Raw genomic sequence first — 24,678 nt, forward strand, 5'->3', positions numbered from 1 at the left:
ACACACCCACACACCAAGTAAAAGCTTTCCCTTCATCTTGGGTCTTACAAAAATGCACCACCTTCACTTTAAGAGTTATTTTACTTTCATACAAGAATCTTAACCTTCAGTGTGACGCACAATCTGGTGCTGCTCAGCACTGCTGTCCTGATGGTCCACAGTTTTCCAGTGTATCACAGGTTTGTTTCTCTCTCTCCAACCCTCATTCCCCACCCCCCCAAATGTTAATTGTTCATTCTAATAAGCATAGACATTTTAAATCTGATTTTTATCTCGAGGAAAACCTCACTTTGGGAGTTGGCAGCCAGTTGGCTCAGTTGTGCTGGTCCAGCAGCAAACCCAGTCAAGTCAGCATGAATAAAGAGCCACAGGTCCACTTGCCCCTGGGTGTGCATTGGCTCAGTAGGTCCTGCAGCCAAGTGCCCTCTGAGTTTTGGAGAGGAATTACAGTTTTGCTTTCACTCTGTGGCCAGAGATTAGTGTCATTTTAAGGCCTTGGTGGAAATAATAGGAACATAATAACAGGGCTCTGAACAGTGTTTCTTTGGAGCTCTGGGGGCTGAGGCAGGGGGAAGCCTGGCCTCTAAAAGCATCGGTGAGCGCTGTTCGCTGTGCATTTTAAGTGCTGAGGTAGTCAGTAGCTGGAGAAAGATAAAACATCCATGAGGAACCAGACAAAACTATTGACAGTAACCAAAGATTTTCCCAGGGGCTTTTGCAGCTGCTCAGTTGAGACATTTAATCTGAAGGGCTGTGATGGCTGAAATGGGCTGTCAGCTTGTGTCTTCCCATGTCGTTCTTGAGGTGAGTGGACTGGAAATGGAGGCAAGATGCTGGAAATTGCTGCAAAATCCTGTGCTGTTTAGAGGCCCTATGCAACAATGTCTGCAAAATGCTGTACTGTTTACAGGTGCTGTACAATAGTGCCAGAGCTGTATTTATTGTTCTAGGAAATACATTTTTCAGTCTGTCAAAATAAACAAGGAAGAATTTCACACACACACACACATTGTGTCTGTCACTACTGGTCATAGCACATACCTGAGTGCATTCCCTGGGAAATCCTTGCCTTCCTCACAAGATGATGCCTTGGGTGAGGGTTAAATGCTATTAGCTAGAAGGATGAGAGCTGGAGCAGGGAACCAGAGGGATGTTTAGACTTCTGGCTCAGTTGATTTATTGCTCAATTATTAGACTGCGTCGTAGCAATGGTGTGGTAGAGGCAGGGAGTGCTATACATTTCTGCCTGGTTTCTATTAACATCCTCCCAAATAACAGCCTTTGTTACCAGCTGCTTTTTGCTTTTCACGTCCAGGGAAGAAATGTTTGAAAGCTTTTATACTATCTGAGTGAGTTAGGGAGAGAAAGAAGGTGCCCTCATCTCCAGCTTGGCCTTAATGTGTGGTCGTTTCTGTTTCCACAAAGAGCAGTGAAATCCAAGGCGTGTTGTAATGCTGGTTGTTGTTTTCTTATCTCCATATTTAGGTGGTCGTTTAGAGAAAGGCTAACAGACAGGTAACTGATGAAATATTAAGGGCTGAGTGTCCAGGACATCTGGTGTATCACCTGAGTGATGGGTGAAAATCAACTATCAATCAGTTTCCCTCAATTATGCTCTTCACAGCTAGTTGTACCTTGGATCCTGGTGGAGGGAGCGATGCCTTGGTTAAGGAGAAAAGGTGTTTGACACTGGGCAGCTACACTGCAGGGAGATGGAGAGTGTATGTGGGATAGGTTAGTTGGCCTTTTGTGCTTTTGCATGGAGTGAGAAATGGGAAGTGCTTGGGGAGCTGGGAGCTGATGCTGCTGATGTTGTTACAAGACAAAAGGAACACGTGAACTAAAACTTCTGAGAAAACCTGCATTAAAACCTGGACCACCTCGAGGTGGGCTTCCTGAGCAGCTCTAGAACCTACTGATGGGTTCATATGAGCATCAGTTAATGGCTAGGGTTCATAGGTGAGGCACATCTGCCATGAGCAAGAAAGTTTCCTTTACACCTGCTTACACCTTCACCCCTCTGCTTTCACCATCATTTGCCTCTGCTGTGTCCTCTCTCTCCAGATCAGGATCAGATCATGTCTTTACCTGTTTGCTGCCTTCTTCCCTCCTCCCCCCCAGTGTCTTCTGGCTTCCCATAGCACCTTCTCCCCATGACCCCTCTCTTCTCCTGACTACTGTTGTCTGGTCTGGATTGCTCCTGCTCCTCCCCAGTGTATCCAGCACTGACCTGGGGCTCACAGGGACATTTCCTTCTCTTAATGTCAGGCTGGTGCTGGGCCTGTTTGGGTGTAGTGCAGAGCATGCTAGCAGCAGTGGTCTGGTTACAGTCTGGCTTGGATATTTGTAAGCTCCTTGTCTACAGGATTGTCTTATCCCATCAGGCTCACAAGTGTCTGTGTCCCCAGAAAAATGCTGTGAGATAGGATGTGCTGTTAATCCTCTTTTATAGATGATGGACTAAGATCAGAATGAATAGGAATTTAAACCAGGTTCTCCTGAACTACAAATTAGTGCAGTAATCCCATCGTTGTGAATATGCTCTTTGTTTCAGTTTGCCTGCAATTATTGTTTTATGCAGGATGGCAAAAGAATGTGAAAGGTGGAGAGAAGCAGCATAGATTGTGAGTAGAAGTGTAGAGGGTCTTAGCCTCTGTATGTTGGAATCTGCTGGTGTCATAGTATCATAGTATCAGTCAGGGTTGGAAGGGACCACAAGGATCATCTAGTTCCAACCCCCCTGCCATGGGCAGGGACACCCCACACTAGATCAGACTGGACAGAGCCTCATCCAGCCTGGGCTTAAACACCTCCAGGGACGGGGCCTCGACCACCTCCCTGGACAACCCATTCCAGGGTTTCACCACTCTCATGGTGAAGAACCTCCTCCTCATATCCAGCCTGAATCTCCACACCTCCAGCTTCATTCCATTCCCCCTAGTCCTATCACTATCTGAGATCCTGAGAAGTCCTTCCCCAGCCTTCCTGTAGGCCCCCTTCAGATACTGGAAGGCCACAATGAGGTCACCTGGGAGCCTTCTCTTCTGCAGACTGAACAGCCCCAACTCCTTCAGTCTGTCAGCAGTGGGTCTTGCCTTTCACAGAATCATAGAATTGTTTTTGTTGGAAAAGACCCTTAAGATCATTGAGTCTGATCACCCAACACTACCATGTCCACCACTAAACCATGTCCCTCAGCACCATGTCTTACACCTGCAGGGATGTTGACTCCACCACTTCCCTTGCCAACCTGTTCCAGGCATTGACATTCATTTGGAGGAATACATTTGTGCTAATATTCAACCTGAACCACCCCTGATGCAACCTGAGGCTCTTTCCTCTCATTCTATTGCTTGCTCCAGCACCTCAGTGTTCTTCCTGTAGTGAGGGCCCCAAAACTGAACTCAGTACTCAATGTATGGTTTCACCAGTGCTGAGTATCAGGGGACAATCCCTTCCCTGGTCCTGCTGGCCAGACTGTTCCTGATAAAGGCCAGGACGCTGTTGGCTTTGGGCATCTGGGCATTCTGGGTCATATTATCATTAAAGCTAGGTTATTGCAGAGATGAGTTCCTACACACATACATTTTAACTGCCCATAGGTTAGGAGAATGGCTTTTCCTGGTGGCATTCTACAACTACCTGAAGGGAGGTTGTAGCCAGGAGGGGGTTGGTCTCTTCTCCCAGGCAACCAGCACCAGAACAAGAGGACACAGTCTCAAGCTGTGCCAGGGGAAGTTTAGGCTGGAGGTGAGGAGAAAGTTCTTCACAGAGAGAGTTGTTAGCCACTGGAATGTGCTACCCAGGGAGGTGGTGGAGTCACCCTCCCTGGAGGTGTTCAAGAGGGCATTGGACGTGGCACTTGGTGCCATGGTCTAGTAGGCATGAAGTCTTGGATGACAGGTTGGACTTGATGATCCTTGAGATCCTTTCCAACCTTGTTGATTCTATGATTCCAATTTCAAGCCTCCTGATGCAGTGGCAAATTAGGGAGCCAGGCATCTGCCTTCTCAGTCATCAGTGGAGTCCTAACTGCTGGATGTGCATGAGCCCCTTCTGGGTTCTGAATGAAAATTCTACCTTAGACCTGAGGAACCTTTCCAACAACTGTTATCAGGACTAGGCTGTGCAGATGATAAATCAGCGTTTTTCTTATTACAAATTCCTGTTGGAAGCAGTCCCAGCCAGGCTTGGCTTTTCACACTGCGTTGTAAGAAGCGTTCCCATCTTCCATGTGCAAGTTTTGAAGTTCATTAGCAATGCTTGCTGCCGTGCCTGAGCAGATAAGCTGATTTCAATTATCTGTCATTTGATTGCTTTCTATTTGTTTTCAGCACTGTGTCATTACAAAAAATAAAAAGGACCCAACTTTTCACTTAAGGTGCTGGGGCTGGATTTAGCTGTAGGAAAAGGAAGTGAAGTTAATGACTGCTGGGGAGAATAGAGGTCTAAACTCTGACCTCACAGAAGAATAAAGCAGGAATCGAACAATGATTTTGAGATGCTGTCAAGGGAGAAAGAAGTTGCTGTACTGAGCTCTACCTTGTACCAGGAGCATGCTGACTGTGCAGTGGAGAGAGCAGTTCTGCTGCCCCTTCTCTCATCTGAGTCATTCTCTTTCCTCCCAGCTACACTAAGCAGGAAACATGGACCAAAAGAAGAACCTTTAGCAGAGTTTCTCGTCTGGAAAGTCAGACCTACATGTGCTTTCCCATGCACCATCTGTGAGGCACTTAGTCTCTGCGGTCTAGCTGAGGTACCCAGGTGCCCAGCACGTTCTCTGAAACTTACCCTTGTTTGGTGTCCATGTGGTGAGAACCAGGAGGCTGGGAACAAGTCCTGGGTGCACCTCCCCACTTCTTCCTCCGGGATCAAGGGAATTTGAGCCCGGGATCCTCTTGTTCATTTCACATTGTAGGCCAGCACACATAAAGAATGGCACCAGAACTGTAAAGCTCCCTTCATGCTCAGCTCCTAATTCTAGGTATTTATTGTGACTGCTGTTGAATACAAGTGATTTCTAACACAAGTGTCCTTCTGCAATTTTTTCTTCTAAAACCAATTTCCTGCTGTAAGCCACAAGTAATGCACCCAGTTATGAATGATGCTGCTTTTATTCTCTTCCTTAAGACTTTACAGGCTGCCTCTCCTCCTTCTCTGGAACAGCTTTTAAAATAAAAATGGTTTTGAGTGGTATTAAAATATAAATAATAATTGGCTTTAATGTGAAAGCCACATTTCATTTGGAAGTATTTATGCAAAGAGGACGTTTTCCTGTTAAAATAATTCCCTTACTGAGCCCAACCTCATTGCTACTACACAGAAGACAAACAAAGGGCTTGGTGCCAGGCAAGGCAAGTTCAGGAGGAGGGTGTTCCACAGAGAAATCCACAGCTTTCCCTGAACATCAGTAGCTGAGATTTTGAACTGATTGGGAGAATATGGTATTGTTAAGGTACTAAAGGATACCAAAGAATATGGTATGGTTAAGGTACCCAGGAATATGGTATTGTTAAGGTACCAAGGAATATGGTATGGTTAAGGTACCCAGGAATATGGTATTGTTAAGGTACCAAGGAATATGGTATTGTTAAGGTACCAAAGAATATGGTATTGTTAAGGTACCAAGGAATATGGTATTGTTAAGGTAGCAAAGAATATGGTATTGTTAAGGTACCAAAGGATCTGCTCACACACAGATCCTTTGAAAACTAATTTTAGATTTTATTGCATCTCTGAGAAGTTTGTCATAGTTGCTCATAGTAAGAACTCACCATAGGCAAAGTAAGCAGATCAGCAAGTTTGCAGATGACACCAAGTTAGGGGCAGATGTTAGTCAGTTAGAGGGTAGAAAGGCTCTGCAGAGGGACCTCGACCGACTGGACAGATGGGCAGAGTCCAATGGGATGGCATTCAACAAGTCCAAGTGCCGAGTGCTGCACTTTGGCTACGGCAATCCCATGCAGAGCTACAGGCTGGGGTCGGAGTGGCTGAGAGCTCCCAAACAGAGAGGGACCTGGGGGTGCTGATCGACACCACCTGAATATGAGCCAACAGTGTGCCCAGGTGGCCAGGAGGGCCAATAGCATCCTGGCCTGCATTAGGAATAGTGTGGCCAGCAGGAGCAGGGAGGTCATAGTGCCCCTGTACTCTGCTTTGGTTAGGCCACACCTTGAGTACTGTGTCCAGTTCTGGGCCCCTCAGTTTAAGAAGGACATCGAAACACTTGAAGGTGTCCAGAGAAGGGCAACAAGGCTGGGGAGAGGCCTTGAACACAAGCCCTATGAGGAGAGGCTGAGGGAGCTGGGATTGTTTAGCCTGGAGAAGAGGAGGCTCAGGGGTGACCTCATTGCCCTCTACAACTACCTGAAAGGTGGTTGTAGCCAGGAAGGGGTTGGCCTCTTCTCCCAGGCAACCAGCACCAGAACAGGGGGACACAGTCTCAAGCTGCGCCAGGGGAGGTTTAGACTCGAGGTGAGGAGGAAGTTCCTCACCGAGAGAGTCACTCATCATTGGAACGGGTTGCCCAGGGAGGTGGTTGAGTCATCGACCCTGGAGGCGTTCAAGGGGAGATTGGACGTGGCACTTGGTGCCATGGTCTAGTCATGGGGTCTGTGTTTATAGGTTGGACTCGATGATCCTCGAGGTCCTTTCCAACCTAAGTGATACTGTGATACTGTGATGCTACCTGAGGACATTACGTACACTGTGGAGTAAGAGCAGCTTGATGCCCTTTTTATTTGTCCCTTGTCCTACAGTATAAATAGATAAATATATTGCTCTGTGTGAGCTGCATTTGGGGCACTGCTTCCTCCACTCCAGAAAACTTCCATTTTAAAATGCAGGAGTCTTGACCTGTTTGCTTTTGTGCATCTTTCTACCACAGTCGAATGTCCTGTCACACTCGGGTTAGCTGTGGCTGCTTCACGTTCTGCAGGCGTTTCACCAGAGCTGCTGCTTCTGTAGTGATTGCTGCCCTGGCTGCACAGTCAGGATGCCCAGGAGACCTGAGATGCTTAGGAGACCTCAGCACACTCAGGAGTCCAAGCTCTCAAGTCTTCCAGGACAAGCCAACACTTCATCTGCATTCTTGCTCCCAGATACTCATTAAAACAGTTTTAATTAGCTCACCTGTATTCACCTTGATTGCTTTGAATACAGACTGCTGTCTGTCTTCCCCAGCATTATCTGCAGGTATATCAATAATATCTTAAAGAAAGACCAGTGGAATGTCCACATTATCCTTGTTTCTACCATTTGGAGGTCCACAGTGTAATTCCTCAGTCATTTCTATGTGCTTGGATCTCAAGAGGCCAGAGTGACCTCCATCTCCTGGGCCACAGTGCACTTAACTCATGAGGTTGTAGAGGGTTTTCTACTGCAGTGCTTGACACAGGGAATCGTTTTGAGAGTGCATAGCTGTTAGTCACCAGAAAAGCCTTCTCCTTTCTGCTTGCAGGTCAAAATGTGACAAGATTCTTGTGCATCATAAACATCCTCTCCCCCTCAGACAAGCATGCAGTGATGCAGGTTTTCTTTTGTCCAGAATAGCTGAAAAGGAGCTCTAGGGACAAGGAGCTGTAGTTCCCCAGTGGGATGAGGACAGGTGCTGCTTTTAAGATGTTCAAAGCTGCCTAAGTAGAAATGGATCCCACAAAGCTTGGGATAAGTAAGGGATTTAGAGGGTACTTAGGGGCACTGTGGAGCTACCACTGCAGATGAGTAGGAGCAGAGAGGAATCCTTCCTGTCATGCTTGATGTTTTCTTGGTTTAAATTCAGAAAGGTGATCTTAGGGGTTCTTGTATGAACGTTGAGAGGACTTTCAGAATGCAGCAACATCCCTGTCAGAAATACCACCATGCCTTGTCCATCTCTGTGCCAGGGAAGCATGAGTCAAGCTGCTGGCTTCCATGGTGTTAGCCTGTGGTCTGGGAGCTGTCCTGTCGTCAGAAGGGGCTGGATCTGGAAGAGAGTAGTTCAACATGTCCTTGCCCTCCCATCCACAGTCTGAAACTTTCAGTGCCTCTCAGATGTAAGGAAGTGAGTATCAAGGTGCTGGCCAATCTTCCCACACAGAAGGTGCACATGAAATAAAGGTTGATTTCTTAGAATGGAGGCAGAAGTTGTGTAGGTTTATGTAGTGCATGCAATATTGTGGAGTCTTGACTTTTCCACAGGCTCATGCTGGCATGCATCTTTTGGTGGAAGTGGAGTGAGAAATCTGAGGATGAAGCTGAAGTGAGACATGATTAGGTACAGCTCATTTACCAGATGACTGACAGTCAGTGAAAGAAGGTAGTAGCATGCAGAGTTATGTTTTAGGACAGCTATAGGTGAAATATCTCACGGTACAATGAGATCTGACTTCCCACCTTGTCTCTGCTTATCTTCCACAAGCATTGGACTCAATGATCTCAAAGGTCTTTTCCAACCTGGTTCATTCCATTCCATTCCATTCCATTCCATTCCATTCCATTCCATTCCATTCCATTCCATTCCAATCAAAAACCCCTTTTATAATTTCTGTCCAGTTTCTCCTTTCTGTTCTGGATGGCAGTCCTGAGTATGGTTCTCAGCTCAAAATTTAAAGGCTGGGGAGCACGCATGCATTTGAATGTTGAGTTGTCGCTTGGTCAGGGGGTCTGTGAGGAAGGAGGGAAGGGGATTAGTCAGAAATTAGTTTTCAATTCATAGAATCATAGAATTGTAGAATCAATAAGGTTGGAAAAGACTTCAAAGATCATCAAGTCCAACCTGTCACCACAGACCTCATGACTACCAAACCATGGCACCAAGTGCCACGTCCAATCCCCTCTTGAACACCTCCAGGGATGGCAACTCCACCACCTCCCTGGGCAGCACATTCCAACAGCTAACAGCTCTTTCTGTGAAGAACTTTCTCCTCACCTCCAGCCTAGACTTCCCCAGGTGCAGCTTGAGACTGTGTCCTCTTGTTCTGGTGCTGGTTGCCTGGGAGAAGAGACCAACCCCTGCCTGGCTACAACCTCCCTTCAGGTACTTGTAGAGAGCAATAAGGTCTCCCCTGAGCCTCCTCTTCTCCAGGCTAAACAACCCCAGCTCCCTCAGCCTCTCCTTGCAGGGCTTGTGCTCAAGGCCTCTCCCCAGCCTCGTTGCCCTTCTCTGGACACCTGTATTCAGAGGAATGTACAGGGCTCAGTATTGCCTTTTGTGGCATTTTATGAATTGTCAAATATTGTTTCTAAAACTATTTTGACACCACTCTGCTTGGTTGGGTTCACAGTTACAGACCACTCCTTGCTATGGTGACTGTCTGGTACAAACACCAAATATTGCTGTTGAAAGCACACCAGCTGCAGTTAAATTTAGGTGAAACTGAAAGCAATCAAACATTGCCCAAAGATAGAGGATAAGTTGATTTTAAGAGAATACTTTTGAACTTTCCAGCTGCTATTAAAAGTAGAGCTAAAATTAACAGCAATTAAGTGGCTAAAAAGTTATTTGAGCACATTGTTTAGAATGTAATGGAAAAATGTCCTTGCTCAGTGAAAATTGGTGAAGCCTGCTGCTTCACCTAGCACCAGTGCAGTTTGGGTGGATGCTGAGTTTTTCAGTGATCAGGAACACAGACCAGAGGGTTGTCACCTAAGAGTCACTTCTATCTGAAGCACCAGGCAGTATCAGTGTGGTGGTTGTAAGGACTGGTGCAGGTCTCCTTGGGAAGGCAGGGACTGGTTTGCCTCTTTTTTAATCAGCAGCACTCCTGTGCTTTTCCTCTGAGGAGCCTCTCCTGAGCCAGAGGCTGCTTAGCAGCTCACAGGGAAGGGGAGCTGCTGTTTTGTGGAAAAGCAGAGAGAGAAGATTGAATTTATTTTCATTTGTGATATAAGTTAGATATGAATCCAGGCTGCCAGAGCTGGGAAACAAATGTTTTAACTCTTTACAGACTTTCCCACCGACCCCCTTACACCGAGAATCCATATGGGATGGTTTTAAGGGAAATCACTTGGGTAAATGTCAGGAGAAGGCAAATGTGACAGCTGGCTTCAGCAGTACTCATGTTCCCCACAGCTTTGACTCCATCTGACAAGCCCATGATCTGAACATGCTGGAGTGTGTCCAGAGAAGGGCCACGAGGATGAGCAGAGGGCTGGAGCACCTCTCCTATGAGGACAGACTGAGGGAGTTGGAGCTGTTCAGTCTGGAGAGGAGAAGGCTCCAAGGAGACCTTGCTGTTGCCTTCCAGTATCTGAAGGGGGCTACAAAAAAGCTGGCGAGGAACTTTTAGGGTGTCAGAGAGTGATAGGACTGGGGGGAAGGGAAAAAACTAGAAATGGGTAGATTCAGATTGGATGTTAGGAAGAAGTTCTTCCCCATGAGGGTGGTGAGAGACTGGAAGAGGTGGCCCAGGGAGGTGGTGCAAGCCTCATCCCTGGAGGTTTTTAAGGCCAGGCTGGATGTGGCTCTGGGCAACCTGCTGTAGTGTGAGGTGTCTCTGCCCATGGCAGGGGAGTTGGAACTGGCTGATCCTTGAGGTCCCTTCCAACCCTAAAAATTCTATGAGTCTCTGAGGTACTTCAGTTCCTACTCTCTCTCATCCTCTTGCCCCTCAAGCTGCTCTTAGCTGGGGCTTCAGTCTTTCCCTGCACTGATAAGGGAAACCCCCTCCTGGCTACAACCTCCCTTCAGGTAGTCGTAGCGAGCAAGAAGGTCTCCACTGAGCCTCCTCTTCTCCAGGCTAAGCAACCCCAGCTCCCTCATCCTCTCCTCATAGGGCTTGTGCTCTTGCCCTTCTCTGGACACATTCAATGTCTCAATGTCCTTCTTAAACTGAGGGGCCCAGAACTCAACACAGTACTCAAGGTGTGGCCTAACCAGTGCTGAGTACAAGACAGAATGACTTCCCTGCTCCTGCTGGCCACACTATTCTTCATGCAGGCCAGGATGCCATTGGCCTTTTGTTTTGTTCCCTGTATAACTGCATTTTCCCCCTTCTCCCAACAGGCTTGTCAGGCTTGCTTTGGTTAAAGGCATGTATAACCAGCACTGTGATGTACTCACTGTTTGTAATCACATTTTCCTTAAAGGTTTCTCTAGAAAGGCTTTTACATTCATCACCCTGCTCTTCCTTGTACTTATCTTTCAGGCTAATAGCAGACAGACACAGTTATACTTACACATTATTGTAATTGTTGCTGATGGTGCCCTGTTCAATGTCACTTCTTTCTGAGTAGTGTTAGCTTTGCTCAATCCATCTGCTTTTGCTTTTGTTAAATTAAAAAGGCACATTAACGTGCTTTCAGAGACATTTAGGGAGAGGGAATCCACTGCATCTCAGGGCATGAATTTAAAAGGGGAAAAAAAAAAGGCAAAATAGGCCCATAAATGAAAATCAAGAGTTGTTTTCATTTGATAGTTGCATCTCTGTCAGTGCAAGATTTATTAGTTTCCAGACTTCCCGAGGCTCATGAATGTGCTTAATTGGAGTCATTGGATTCAGAAGCAAGGTTTGTTCCACTATGCAGAGTGGGGACTCAGAGGCTGGCTAAGTTTTGGCACACCCTGGTGTTCCCATCACCAGCTTGGGTCTCCCTTGCATGGGAGCAGAGCTGCCTCCAGCAGTGCCTGTTCAGGGAGGCTTGGCTGGCTGGGATGCAGCTCCCTGTCAGAGGGCATTTACATCTGATTCACCTGCTTGAAATCAGCCAGGTGATGGAGATCTACTCTGCAAAGTAGGGTGGGTTAAATGGCAGAAGAGTTAAGCTTGTGCACATGACATTGTGTGCACCTGGCTTGTCTGGGATGTGGGTGGAGACTGCCTTGGGCTAGCACAGGCAGCAGAGTGGTGACGGGGTGAGCTATGATCTAAACCTATAGGAGAGTGTTTGGCTGGGTCTGCTCCATAATGCTGGAGCAATGAGAGCCTGTGAGTCCCAGTCAGTGGAGCTTTGCTCCCTGTGTCAGGCCAAACTTACAGGGAGAGTTGGCTCTTCAAAAGCAGTGAGGAGATGGAAGTATCTCAGACCTGTTACTGCCTCTTGCTGACCTTCCAGACTTTGTAAGGCAAGCTGCTAAGAGGGACAGAAGATGGCTGTTGGCAAAGCGCTGTAAGTAAAAGCCTTTGGGGGAAGATAATGAAGCAATATGTAAAATTGCAGCAAAATCATGTTCTTTTCCTCCCTTCAAAAATGTAGATGGGCCACGAAGTGTAATCAAATATTAAAGTAAGAGTTAAAAATAGTTTCACTTAATGCACTTCTCTTAATCCTTTGGCCATGTTTTTATTTGAAGGGTTTTGTTCTTCTCCTGCTTTTCCCTCTGCTGTGTTATTGAAAGGCTGCACCAACACAGAATTACAAAGTGCTGTTCAAATCATAAAGCAAACAGAAGAAAGGGGGAAAAAAAATGACTTATTTATAGAATTGTTTTATTTGAAGCTATTTTAAGCCTCACATAATAACAGCATGTTTGAAAGCTGGAGAGGTGGTTGTTGGGGTTGGTTGGTTTTTTTAGGGGAAGGTTGATTGCTATCTTTTACGGACAGCTCACCTAAATACTGTGGCTCTTTGTAGTGAGAAGTGTAGTCAGACAGAACCCTGTGCAGATTATTGTTGCTGGAGGGCAAAATAACTTTCATGGCATTCAGGGAGGCGTGCTGTTGCAGCCCCTAGCAGAATCCACATGCTGGCTGGCAGCAGGGTGACAGGGCAGCAAGCTTGAGAGGGCATGTAGAACAGCAGAGAGGGAGGAATTCGTTCTCGTTGCCATGGTGTTTGGATACTGTGTATTCACCTATCAGCTGAGTCTGGTTCTTTTCCTCTCTTCTGGAAACCCGCAGCCTTAACCTGTGGCCAGGTTCAGCCCCAGGCAGACAGGCAGGTCCCAGCAGCATCTGGACACAATTTTTTTTCCCATTTGATTAAAAATAATAAATTCTGGTATTTATGACTGAGGAGGGGAAACTCCAGAGAGTGAAGTGTAGATTATCTGCTCAGTGGTGCTCCAGGTAGCCTAACCCCTGCCTCAGCATGCTGTTAGTTGGCAGGCCTGGGTTAGCGGCAGGAGGTGGATGCTGCTCCCCGGAGGGTGGAGATGCTGCTGCTGCTTCCTCTCTTCCCATGGCTGAGGAGAGGCAGTGAAGCTATTCCACCCTGCAATGGGATTGTCAGCTCCTGCAGGTCAGGGGGAGGAGGGATTTAGGGGCAGGGTAGTCCTGGGGTCTCACCTAGCTGGTCATCCCTTCAGTCCTGTCCCACCCTGCCCACCAGCCCACAGAACTGTTCTCAGCTAAAGATACTTAACAAAATTTCAGGCAGATTAATGATCATTTCAGATAAGGATGAGCTGAGCACTGCACATCAGTTTCCTTTGTAGTTTGTGCTATGCTGTGAATATAAAATGCCAGGTTCTGGTTCTAAAAGCGCTCTGCCTGATATATGTGGCACACTCTCCTTGATATCCTTGAACTAAGTGCCACAAAACAGGCCAGACATGCACAGCAGTTTTAGCTTCTCAACTACTGCTGTCATGGCACTGTTTTCATTGACTTAGGTTTTATCATGGTGCCTTCACTGCCTGGGAGCTGCTGTAGTTGAAAAGTTGTTGGCATATCCTTCACAATTTTGAAAATAAAATCTCCTTGTCTCCCTCTGGCTGAGTGCTTAAATCACACTACAGTGGCCCTGCTTGATAATTTTCTCATGAAAGACGCCAATCCTAGGGTTAATTAAAGTATGGAATAAGTATCTAGGGAGGCATACATGAATGCTAACAGGATCCCTACCACATATCTGTAGAGGCAAGCATCACCACATCCAGTTTATGCTAAACTGAGGATAGAAAATCCTTAGATCTGTTACAAGGCAGAATTTTTGCATTTACTGACAGATGGAGCCAAAAAGAAGAGGAAAAAAAACACAACACATAACAAAACCACATAAAATTTGATAATGAGGGTACAGAAATGTGTCCCTGATAACTGCAGGGATTAAGCATTCTGGGAGGCTGTGTAAAGCTGTGTATTTGCAGGAATCTTCCTAACTGTTCCCATCAGAGGAACCTGGATCTAGGGTCAGAAAGCAAGGAAGACTGCCAGGGGAACTGCCACAGCCATAATTCTCTACTGATAGCATAACCTGGCTGGTGATGCAGGCCACAGCATGGTGAGCAGAGCTGCAGGATCCACAGTGCTAGGTGATCAGAAATTTCTCCTCTCCTATGAGGACAGACTGAAAGACTTTGGGCTGTTCAGTCTGGAGAAGGGAAGGCTCCAAGGTGACCTAATTGTGGCCTTCCAGTATCTGAAGGGGGCTACAACAAGGCTGGGGAGGGACTTCTCAGGATCTCAGTTAGTGATAGGACCAGGGGGAATGGAATGAAGCTGGAGGTGGGGAGATTCAGGCTGGAGGTGAGGAGGAAGTTCTTCCCCATGAGAGTGGTGAAGCCCTGCAATGGGTTGTCCAGGGAGGTGGTCGAGGTCCCGTCCCTGGAGGTGTTTAAGCCCAGGCTGAATGAGGCTCTGGCCAGCCTGATCTAGTGTGGGGTGTCCCTGCCCATGGCAGGGGGGTTGGAACTAGATGATCCTTGTGGTCCCTTCCAACCCTGACTGATACTATGAAATGCTGCTGTTCAGCTTCTTGCCTAAAAGTCCTGGTTTGAGAATATCTGCTAGCACTCACCAGCCACCCACACACAGGGGAAGGTGCCACCTCCTGACTTCCTCCCTCCTTGGCTGGTCTCCATTTTGCCCCAGAGCTTTGTTTCTTTGTACTGGTTTGACTCTCTTTAGTTTATACTGGTTAGCAGAGGAAAGGGGAAATGAAGGGGTGAAGTCACATGGAGCTTTTGGCACAAGCCCTCGTCGCTGTTCTGTCGGCAGCTGGTTGGACTGCTCTGCTGTAGGAGAATTCTGCAGAGGGTCTCTCCAGCCCCTGAGTTGCCAGGATTTAGGTCTGCACTCCTGCAACTGATTTTGTTCCTTTTTAAGGAGGCTGAGGTTTGTCTACTCAAAGCAGAGCCTTAGGAGATGTACTGATACCATCTGCTTTAAGCTCCCAACTTGGATGCAATTCAGAGGACAGCATTAGGAGCAGCAATTCCCTGTAGCTTCATTGTGGAGAGGCAGGTGTCTCTACGTGGGCAATTCAGGTCATTCATGGTAGATGCTTAAAATAGAAGATATGCAAATTCAGATTGTCTGCTCTCTTCACCTAGTCCATTTCTTCCATCTATTTATGTCTTAAATGTGATTTATCACTGAGTTGCTGAGCAAAGCCTTGCACCCTTCCAAAGCTGCTTGCCCCACGTGGGATGATGACTGCATGTTCTTTACAGCACGTGTGGCCCCTGCACACACACACCCCCTCCATGCCTGTGCTGCCTGGGAGGAGGAAGAACAGGATTGCTGCAGAGCCAGTGGGGAGCAGGGAGAGAGCAGGAAGCTCCTGAGAGGCTGGTGGTTGGGCTGGTAGAGCCCAGATGGGTTTTGAGGTGGTTTGAGCTGTTGCCTGTGTAGAAACACCTTAAAATGAAGTGTGTGCAGAAGTGTCTCTGCAGGAGCACAGAAATGACCAGAGTGGTAGGGAGCTGAATTGCTAATTCAATTGTGGTGGTTTGGTTTTTTTTAATGCATCCTTTTGAGAACCATTAGAAAAAGACAATTTCATCAGTTCACTCCCTGGCCCCTTGTGCTTGCATGCTTGTTCCCTTGTTGTGAAAGGGCTCAAGCTGCCCCTCTGCTATGTAGTTGAGGTCCAGTCTTCGAACGTTTGTTCTCTCCAGTGTTGTGGTGCTGTTTCACATAGTGACAGCTGGCCTTGGATTGAGTGCCATAGTAACTGCTCCCAGGAAGGGCAGCAGGATGAGGAACATGTTAGGTGCTTGAGGGAGAGAAGCTAGATCTGAAGAAGTCTGCAAAGCCTCTGGCTGGCCCGGCCCTGCCCTGCTGGGGCTTGCAGGGAGCTCACAGGCTCTCTGAAGCCATGCTGGACCTGTGCTGTTGCGCCTGCAGGATTCAGATCTTAGAGGACCATCTGGTGGTGGCATCCAGGTGGCTGTATGAGGAGCTGGCTGGGTCAAGCACAGCAGGCTGGCAGCCAGAGAATCTTGCTGGCCCCTTTGGGAACCAGCTGGGTGCCCCTGTGCCGTGCCCACCAGCCTTGCTGGGACACAGAGCTTGGGATGGAGCTTGGATCAAGGGGGCTTAATAGTTCTGGCTCCTTGTGAAAGTGAGGAATAGTTAGTGCCTGCCTCTTGTAAAGGAAAGCCTAAAGCTGTGATGGTCTGTGACTCAGAGCTCTGATAGTGAACAGACCCAACCACAGGTGTCTGCTTTTAATATCCTGCAATCTCCTGGGGTCTGCGGCCCAACCTTGAGCCATTTGGGCAGCACTGAGGAGGTATTTTCTACCCATCGACCCAAGCCGCTGCCCGGTGCCAGGAAGGCAGTGAGGAGGAGTCAGTGTGTCTGCCAGGCAAGTGGGGTCTGTGAGAAGAGATGTGATTCCCTGTGCTGGCTCCTTCAGAAGTGCTGGAGCGGTGCTGCTGCTCCGTACCACATGCTCACATCCTGTTGTAAAGGGAGAGTCAAGGATGGGTGCAGCAGGCTAAGGTCCTCCAGAGGCAGGCAGTTCCCACAGGAGCCAGGCTTTACCTCTGTTTTGCATGGCTCGAGTTTTGTGTGGGAGGATCAATTAGCCCACAGCAGTAGGAAGCAAGCCCTTCAAGAAGACTCAGTAGCATTTCTGAGGAGGAAATATTTTGATGGAGAAGTGGCTGTTCTTGCAAGTCAAATGGGCTTGATGCCATCTGTGTAAGGCAGCTCCTGGCCAACAAGTGTTTAAGGAAAGGCAGAGTAACCTTCCTTTGAGTACATTTGACATTGGCTCAATCTCCTGTTGCATTTTCCAGGCTGTGTACTAAGTGTCTCTGTTCCAGAACAGTAAGCACACAGCAAGGCTGCAAGCCATGCCCACCCCCTTCTGTTCAAAAGTGCCACCTGGCAGCTGGATCCCACCTTCCTTGGGAGCACATTGCAGGTGCTTACCTGTGTTAAAAACCGAAGAGTTTGGGACTGTTCCCCAGTACTGAGAAGCAGAGTTTCTAAAATTGCCATGATTTTCCTGCAGGTCCCCTGAAGCTTGCTACAAACTCATAGGGGTGAAGGAGAACTGGGTTTGGGGGGAGCTCAGCAGAAGGGATGAAGACTGGGATAGAGCGAAACCATGAGTGACACAGGAGGCTGCCTTTAGCTTTGGAACACCAGGGCTGACATTAACGGCGGAAATTCTGGCTCAGTTAGTCTTTGGCTTGACAGCTGTCTATAAGCTGAGAGCAGATGGATTCTGTGATTCTGTGATGCTGTGTGAGCCCCAAGTGGAGTGGGAAAGCCCTTTGGTTAGGGAGCGGGGAACCTTCTGCTGGGGCTTCAGCTGTGTGACCCAGATCACTTGTTGGTTCAGACCAAGGGGATACTGCTCTGCAAAAGCCTGTGCTTGTTTCTTCTAGAACAGGTGTCATCCTGACTAGTCCATTAGGTTCCTTCAGCAGGTTTTCACAAGCAGAGTGAAGTGACTACAAGTGTACAAGCCAGGCAGGCCCATTAGCAGGTTTGCCTTGCCTGCCTTTCGGCTTTTGGGCTGTTCTGCATTTGTGTGTGTGGGAAGTACTTAGCAGAGTGTTAGAAATGCCTGTGCTTCACATTACCCAACTTCAGGATGTGCTTTCTGGCCTGGCTGATCTCCTGACAGTCAGCATTTGGGGAAGAAAATTCACCATGTGATAACAACTACGAGGATGCACGTTGAGTAATTGTAGAAGCTGTTCTGAGGAGGATCCTTTTGCACCATGTGTTTTGTCCCTGTGTCCAGAATGCCAGGCAGCATGTTCAAGGGGCATAAAGAAATACCTACCTGAAGACAAAGTAAGGTGACTCTTGAGGAACTTGCTGTTTTCCAGCTTCAGAAGTCTCTTAGCTGGAGCTCTAAACTGGATGTATTTAAAAGCTGTTTAGATATGGTGTAGTGGTGGCCCTGATAGAGTTAGATAGCAGTTGGACTTGATCTCCGAGGTCTTCTTGAACCATAGTGATTCTATAAACATCAAGGGCAACAAAGCTTGTGAGGGGTTTGGAGCACAAGCCCTGTGAGGAGAGGCTGAGGGAGCTGGGGTTGTTTAGCCCGGAGAAGAGGAGGCTCAGGGGAGACCTTATTGCTGTCTACAACTACCCGAAGGGAGGTTGTAGCCAGGAGGGGGTTGGTCTCTTCTCCCAGGCAACCAGAACAAGAGGACACAGTCTCAAGCTGCACCAGGGGAGGTTTAGGCTGGAGGTTAGGAAGAAATTCTTCCCAGAAAGAGAGATTGGCCATTGGAATGTGCTGCCCAGGGAAGTGGTGGAGTCCCCATCACTGGAGGTGTTTAAGAGGAGACTTGGTGCCATGGTTTAGTTGATTAGATGGTGTTGAGTGACGGGTTGGACTTGATGATCTCCAAGGTCTTTTCCAACCTATTTATTCTATTTGCAGAACTGATTTGGAGCTCTGTGAACTCCAAATCCAGTCTTTGCTGGCTGTTATAGTAAGACACAGATTCCACAGAAAGCTTTGGCAGGTCCTGTGTGAAAACTGGGTGAAAATACTATGAATTAACTTGGGCAGAGTTTGACTCTGTTTGTAAAGCAGTTAGAGAGGATGAGTTAGCAGTTATGATTTTGTATTTTGAACTCTAAAAGGGTAGGGTGAGATCCATGATAATACTAGCTGGCTTTTCTGCATCTTCCATCATGTTCAGACCAAGTAAAAGAGAGTTGACCTTTTGATGATATAGTTGCAGGACTATATTCTTCCCTAAGATGCTCCTGCAGTGACAGTGTCTTTCACACCTTGAACAGCCTTTTTGTAGCATGGAAATGAGAAGCAGTTCTTCCAACTCAAAATGCCTAGCAGGTTTTGGGGAAGACTGATTGCTGGGAAAAGCTCATTAGGACTATTTCAGAAAAGCCTGGCACAGTTCATGTGGCACATATCAGGTTGCATTCACTTCAGTCCCTGCTCTTGAAGAAACTTCCTACAGGTGAAGGGCCTGCCTCACTTCCACGTTCAGTACTTTTCTGTCAGCTGAAACTGCTGGAGGAAGACTATGGCCTTGCTTCCCAGGAAAAAAAATGTTCTCAGAGATGCAGTTCAAGTCTGGGACTTCAGGTAATTCATGGATTCTAGTACACTTTCCAAAGCAGACTGAATGGTGTTACTAAGATGTCTGAGCAGTGCAGGAATTCATTTGAAGCTGTGAAACATCAATGTTTAACTCTGAAGGCTCTGCTGTGGTTAGGACTCATGTTTAATACCATAGGGTGGTGTCAATAATCATTGTTTGGCATTTTCCAGGCAATACAACCCAGTTCCACAAGCAAACTATTTGGTAGGAGTTTCTTTCCAGGCCAAGAGACTGGAAGCAGGTGGCTGGTTTTGTTTCTGGAGGTGTTTTGTCCCCTGTGCTGTCTCTGCAGCTCTACTGCTGCATTTCTGCCTGCTGAGCATGGCTGTGTGATTGCAAATCCTGTGGAGATAGAGGCCTGACTTTTGAAACCAGTGAATGGCAAGAGCAGAACATTAATGATCAGCTGTTTTAAGTGACCAGTGGTGATTTCATACTATTAACTTAGTCATTTGCTTAAAAATAAATCCCAAGTCATCCCCCAAAGCAAAATGTTCAATTCAGTTGTGTCTTGCCTTTTAGAGTTTGCCACAAGTTAGCTCTCACCAGTGGCAGGTGTCTATCTGGATTAGATTTGCTGCACAAGAAAACAACCCTGACTTTTCCTGGGTGGGTGGACATCAGGAAAAAAAAGCCCACAACTTTTTGTCAGTCTTTTGTGTTGCAGCAGCTGGATTCATTGCTGCTATGGCAACACACCACATGATGAGGTGTATTAGATTGCTCTGCTCGGAGCACGAGGCGGGGGGAAAATGAGCAGAGCTCCTTGCTCAAGGTAAAGGTTACACTGAAGTTTCTGCTGGAGAGCTAGGGAAGGTCAAATGCTCCAGTTCCCAGCACATGTTGTGCTCAGCAGAAAGGAGTAGGGGTGCGTGGCGGTCGGTACTGAACTGCAGAACCAGGTAAGGAGCAACTGCATCGATTAACCTCGGATCTTAACCTCCTTGGTGTGGCAGCACAACTTCCCAGACAGTTTTCTCTTACCTTTTTCACTGTTTTCCTCTTCTTTTTGTTTTTCTTTTTTTCCCCCCTCCTGAAGTTTCTTTGCTAATGTGACAAGGTGAGTACATTGACTGTTAAGAGACTCTCTTACTGCAGGGAACAGTCTTGCAGATCAGGAGGTGAGTGCCCTCAAATCTTGCTGCTCTTTCAGCTTTAAGGCACTGAGCACGTTTTGGTTTTGTTACTGTCTGCACAGTGGTTCAGAACATCTCTCACCAGTCAGCATCATGGGTTTCCCTACTTAATGATTTATAGTATCAGTACTTTTTAATGACCTACTGCCTTTAGCATTTATTGTCACTTCTTCCTTCCTCCTGATCAGCTGCATCAGGGTGCCTGAGTCTTCCAGGAAATGAATTTTCATGTCATTTCCTCCTTCAGGTTTTCTGCTGCCTCCTTAATCCTAGCAGTTCTGTTAATGCAGTTTAGCAAACTTCAGTGCACCTGTAAAGCCATGGAAGTGGAAACAGTGCTACAGGATATTCTTGTTTTAACCCTGTGAACCATTTATCCGCATACAGGTAAACAGAAATAATTAATGTCAGCATAGTACTTGGGGTTATTCAGACCCAGATCAAGCTCAGAAAACTCTTTACTTGCCCATAGTCTCTATGCATCTTTTTCTTTCTCCTGGGGCTTTTACAGATCACTAGGATAAATGTGACAGACTTGCAGGTAGTATCCATTAGGTGAAGGAAGGCTTTAGAGAGGCAAACAGCAAGGGACCAAAATGGTAGTGGAAAAGGTAGAGAGTGTGTCTGAAATTCAGGGTAGATGGCTGAGTACTTTTCCTGCTTCCCATGAGGCATTTCCATTTTGAATACTTTGATATCTGCAACTGAGGGCATACCTCTTCCTTACTCTTGGGCTCCGGTTTATTTCACCAAATAGTTGCTTTTCTTTCCTGCTAGTGCAAGAGATGATTGAGAGCCTCAGACTTTAGCTCCATAGATGATTCTGCTCACACAAATGAGAACAATTGGAGGCAGGAATTCATGTACTTTCCATTCCAGTTTAAGAACATGGTGAGGCTAAAGGCTCATCCACTCCCCAGTCCTGTCAGAAAGCAGAAGACACAGGGTGTGGATGTGTGTGCAGAGCCAGTCCATGGGAAAGGCTCCAGCTTCATAGCAGAGAGAGAGAGAAACAATTTAGAAGAAGCTGTCTGGCCCACTACTTTTACAAAGGACACAGCAGGGGTGTGCAAATGTGGAAGCTCTTTCCACAGCTCTAAATAAAAGATTCCAAGGAACCTTTCTGTTTCTCCAGGTAAATTTTCATCCATGGTGATCTGGAGTTTCAAAGCCCTCATTGACACTCTAGGCAAATTGGAAGCTTTCCTGTGGAAGCTGGGGACTGATGTGGAGGTCAGCATTCCCCTCATTCACCCCTTTTAGTGGCAAGAAGTGACAGCATGAGTTAAACCAAGCCTGGTAGTAGGCAGCTGTGCCACAGGCAAAGAGTAAGTGTGCTTTGTGTGATGCTTTAGGGACTGCATGGTCAGAGCTCAGATTTAAATGAGGCTCCTCCAGCTGTAATGAGGTGACTTTAGCAGAGGGTAAGAAAGAAGCAGCCATGCTGCCCATCAGCTCATAGGAGAGAGTTTGTGAAGTAGGGAGGTGTGTAAATGAGCAACCCATTAATGACCCAAGTGAGACAGATTTGCAAGGAGTTGGGACTCTTGAAAATAAGGATTCAGAAAGGATGGAAGTCTTTGAAGGGGAAGATTAGCTGTATAAGGGAAAACTCAAGCAAAGTAGGACCATAATTTAGCTCTAATTCCACCAGTTCAAGCAGAGCAAGGAAAATCCAGATCAAATTATCTAAGCAATCAAAGAAGCTTAATCTATCTAGATTTAGGGACCTTGCTCAATTGGGTGAATGAGGAATCTAATTCAAACACCCAGAAGCTCTTTATCACTATTACAGCATATCCATTGAGGCCCAAAGCATAAGGCACCAGAGTCACAAGTGATTCATAGCATACTATCACTAGCACACTATCTAACTGACTGCCACAGAGATGCACTAGAGCTGAACTTGTCCAAGGAATTCAGAAATTAAGGGATCTAGATAAAAGGAGACAAAGCACTCTCCAATAAGCTCTTCCCTGTCTGTGAGTGCCATTTGTCTTTGGAATCACAGCTGTGATAATTTGTCCTAAGGAATGGAGAAAAGGAGCAGAGAGTCTTAGTGAGGAGCTTCAAGCAACAATAGCATCTAGCCAGAGCAGCAAAAAGGTAGGAGATTATGGAAAGGCAGGGATGGAAAAGCATATTCTTGGTGCAGCCTGATGAGCAGAAGGAGCATGAGCACTGTCAGCAAAAGGTAATCTTCTTCACCAAAGAGTCTTCCTTTGCCTGTTTTTTTTCTGGGGTCATATTAGATTCTACAGATGTTCTTTCCCTGGAGGTCTTCAAGAGGGGATTGGACGAGGCACTTGGTGCCATGGTTTAGTAGTCATGAGGTGTTGGGTGACAGGTTGGACTTGATGATCTTTCAGGTCTCTTCCAACCTTATTGATTCTATGATTCTTCTTCTTAGATGACAATCCTGGTCATGATTTGGTGAGGAATGCTATGTTTTCAGGTATCACATTTTGTCCATTTTCAGGATCTGTGAGTACATATGCATCTTCCCCCTTGGACTCTTGTGCCACTTGCTTTCTGCTGTCTCATTAATCCCATGGAATCTGTTGTAAAAGCTTCAAAACGAGCCAGTACCTCAAGTGTTCACAAACTGCACAATGTATCACAGTGCTAACTGCACAGTACTAACTCAAACCTCTGAAAAGTGCAGGAGAGCCAATAAGTTTTTTACAACATATGAGTGCTTCTCATGCACAAACCAGCTGAGAGAGTCATGGAAGACTGCTGAAATGCACTGCTGTACAATCACAATTATTTCACTGCTTGATTTTTGTTTTGCTATGGAGATTTTGCTCAGCATTAAAACTATAACTCCCTGATGTTGTCAACACCTTTGTAAGACAGATCTCATCTGTCCACTCCTGCAGATTAAAATCACACCGATCCTTAATATAATAATCCTTTTACTAGTTTTGAGTTCATGGAAAACAGCAGAAAACCCCAAACAGACTCTGCTGGAAAGCAAAGAAAAATTAATCCACTGGACTGGCAGGACCATGTCAGCCTCTGAGAAGGAGGAAATCTAGGATCTTGATTGCTAGGAATCAAAACAGACACAAAATGGTAAGGCTTCGTAATCAGATCTGTTTATGCCTTGTATGCAAATAATAACATAGGCAAAATTCCAATGCAGAGCAACTCGTGGTGCCTAATTGATGTAGGAATATGTGCACCAGTAGGAGCAGGCCAGTCCTTCACTCAGCTGTCAGATGGCTGAGAGGGTTTTTTTTCCTGGAGATAAATATGTACAAGGATGATTACAGTAGCAGATGCTAACTCTAGGAGCTTGGGCTCCACATCCAAATGTTCATCTGGCCTGAATCAAAATGGGCAAAAGCATTCCCAAAGGGAGGGCTAACATCTTCAGGGCCACATCTCCAATCAAGAGTGGGTGTATCAACAGCAGTCCAGGGTGTTTTCACGTGCAGGAGTTATGCTTTCAGGCACAGTTATTTCCAAAAAGTCCAGGTGCTTAAAGCGTTCAATGTGGAGAATTAAATCTGTTCTCTTTGAAAGGAAGTCCACTATGAAGTCATCCCAGGAGAAGCTGATCAGCTCTTCATAGAGCACAAGGGCTTGTGGCATCAGGATGTTTACCTTGGATGTCTGCAGGGCTAGCTCCTACCCATCTTAGCATTCAGGGTGTGCTGAAACCGGTCAAACACACACAGCTTGTTGAAAATGAGGCACTTGCTCCCAGGCTGCGATGGCCACTGAGCGAGGAAGGGAGAGGTTTGTGTATGACTGTCTCAGGGGGAGCAAAAAGCTGCCACCTGGATGCATTTGCTTGTGGTCCTGCAGGCCTGCAAATGTCCTATAATTCTTTCTCTGAGGAACTTGCCTTCAATATTGCCAAGTCCCAAGTGCTCACAGATCACGAGTTTATGCTACAGAGCAGTCATGAGCTACCCTGCTTTCTGGCTCATTGCTTGTTCTTTTCTGCAGCCGTGAACCGTGGAGAACTTCTGAGTTCACTGCAGAGCAAGAGAGTCTGTTCAGTCTCCTGTTTCCAGTAGTGCAGTCTCTTAAGTGAAACATGCCAAATGTTTACACCCTGAGAGGAGATGATCTTTTTCTGATGGAGCAGTAGAAGAGCTCTTTGAGGTGGGCAAGGTGGGCATAATAGTACAGAGACCCTAAGTATAGACACTCATTTGAGAATATGTGCAAATGATTGCTTTCAGAGAGAAATTTACTTCTTTTGAAAGAAAGGAGAAAACAGCTTCAACCAATAGCTCAGGGCATCTGGTGCCTCTTGGAGGTGTAAGGTCTTTGAGTGGAAAGAGAGCACAGCTTCCTCCTACAGATTTGTCCCCCAATAAACCTGCACTGAGA

The 24,678-nt window shown here is 46.7% G+C and overlaps 1 protein-coding gene across 9 annotated transcripts in view; it reads left to right on the forward strand.

Annotated features, from left to right (window-relative positions):
• Window positions 1-24,678, forward strand: part of DTNA (dystrobrevin alpha) — a 244,510-nt gene that overhangs the window by 95,926 nt on the left and 123,906 nt on the right. Inside the window, exon 1 of one of the 9 annotated variants that reach the window (XM_068158782.1) lies at window positions 19,851-20,094. The exons of 6 other annotated variants lie outside the window; for them this stretch is intronic. In XM_068158782.1, the coding sequence (XP_068014883.1) occupies window positions 20,033-20,094 (62 nt within the window). In that variant the 5' untranslated portion in view covers window positions 19,851-20,032. Of the gene's footprint in view, window positions 1-19,850; window positions 20,095-24,678 lie in introns of those variants that run through there. 2 more of the 9 variants (XM_068158773.1, XM_068158783.1) reach the window with 2 other exon arrangements.

This window comes from Melanerpes formicivorus, unplaced genomic scaffold (assembly GCF_026170545.1).
Source record: "Melanerpes formicivorus ecotype bairdi unplaced genomic scaffold, bMelFor1.0.p_v2 SCAF_42, whole genome shotgun sequence".
Lineage (NCBI taxonomy): Eukaryota > Metazoa > Chordata > Aves > Piciformes > Picidae > Melanerpes > Melanerpes formicivorus.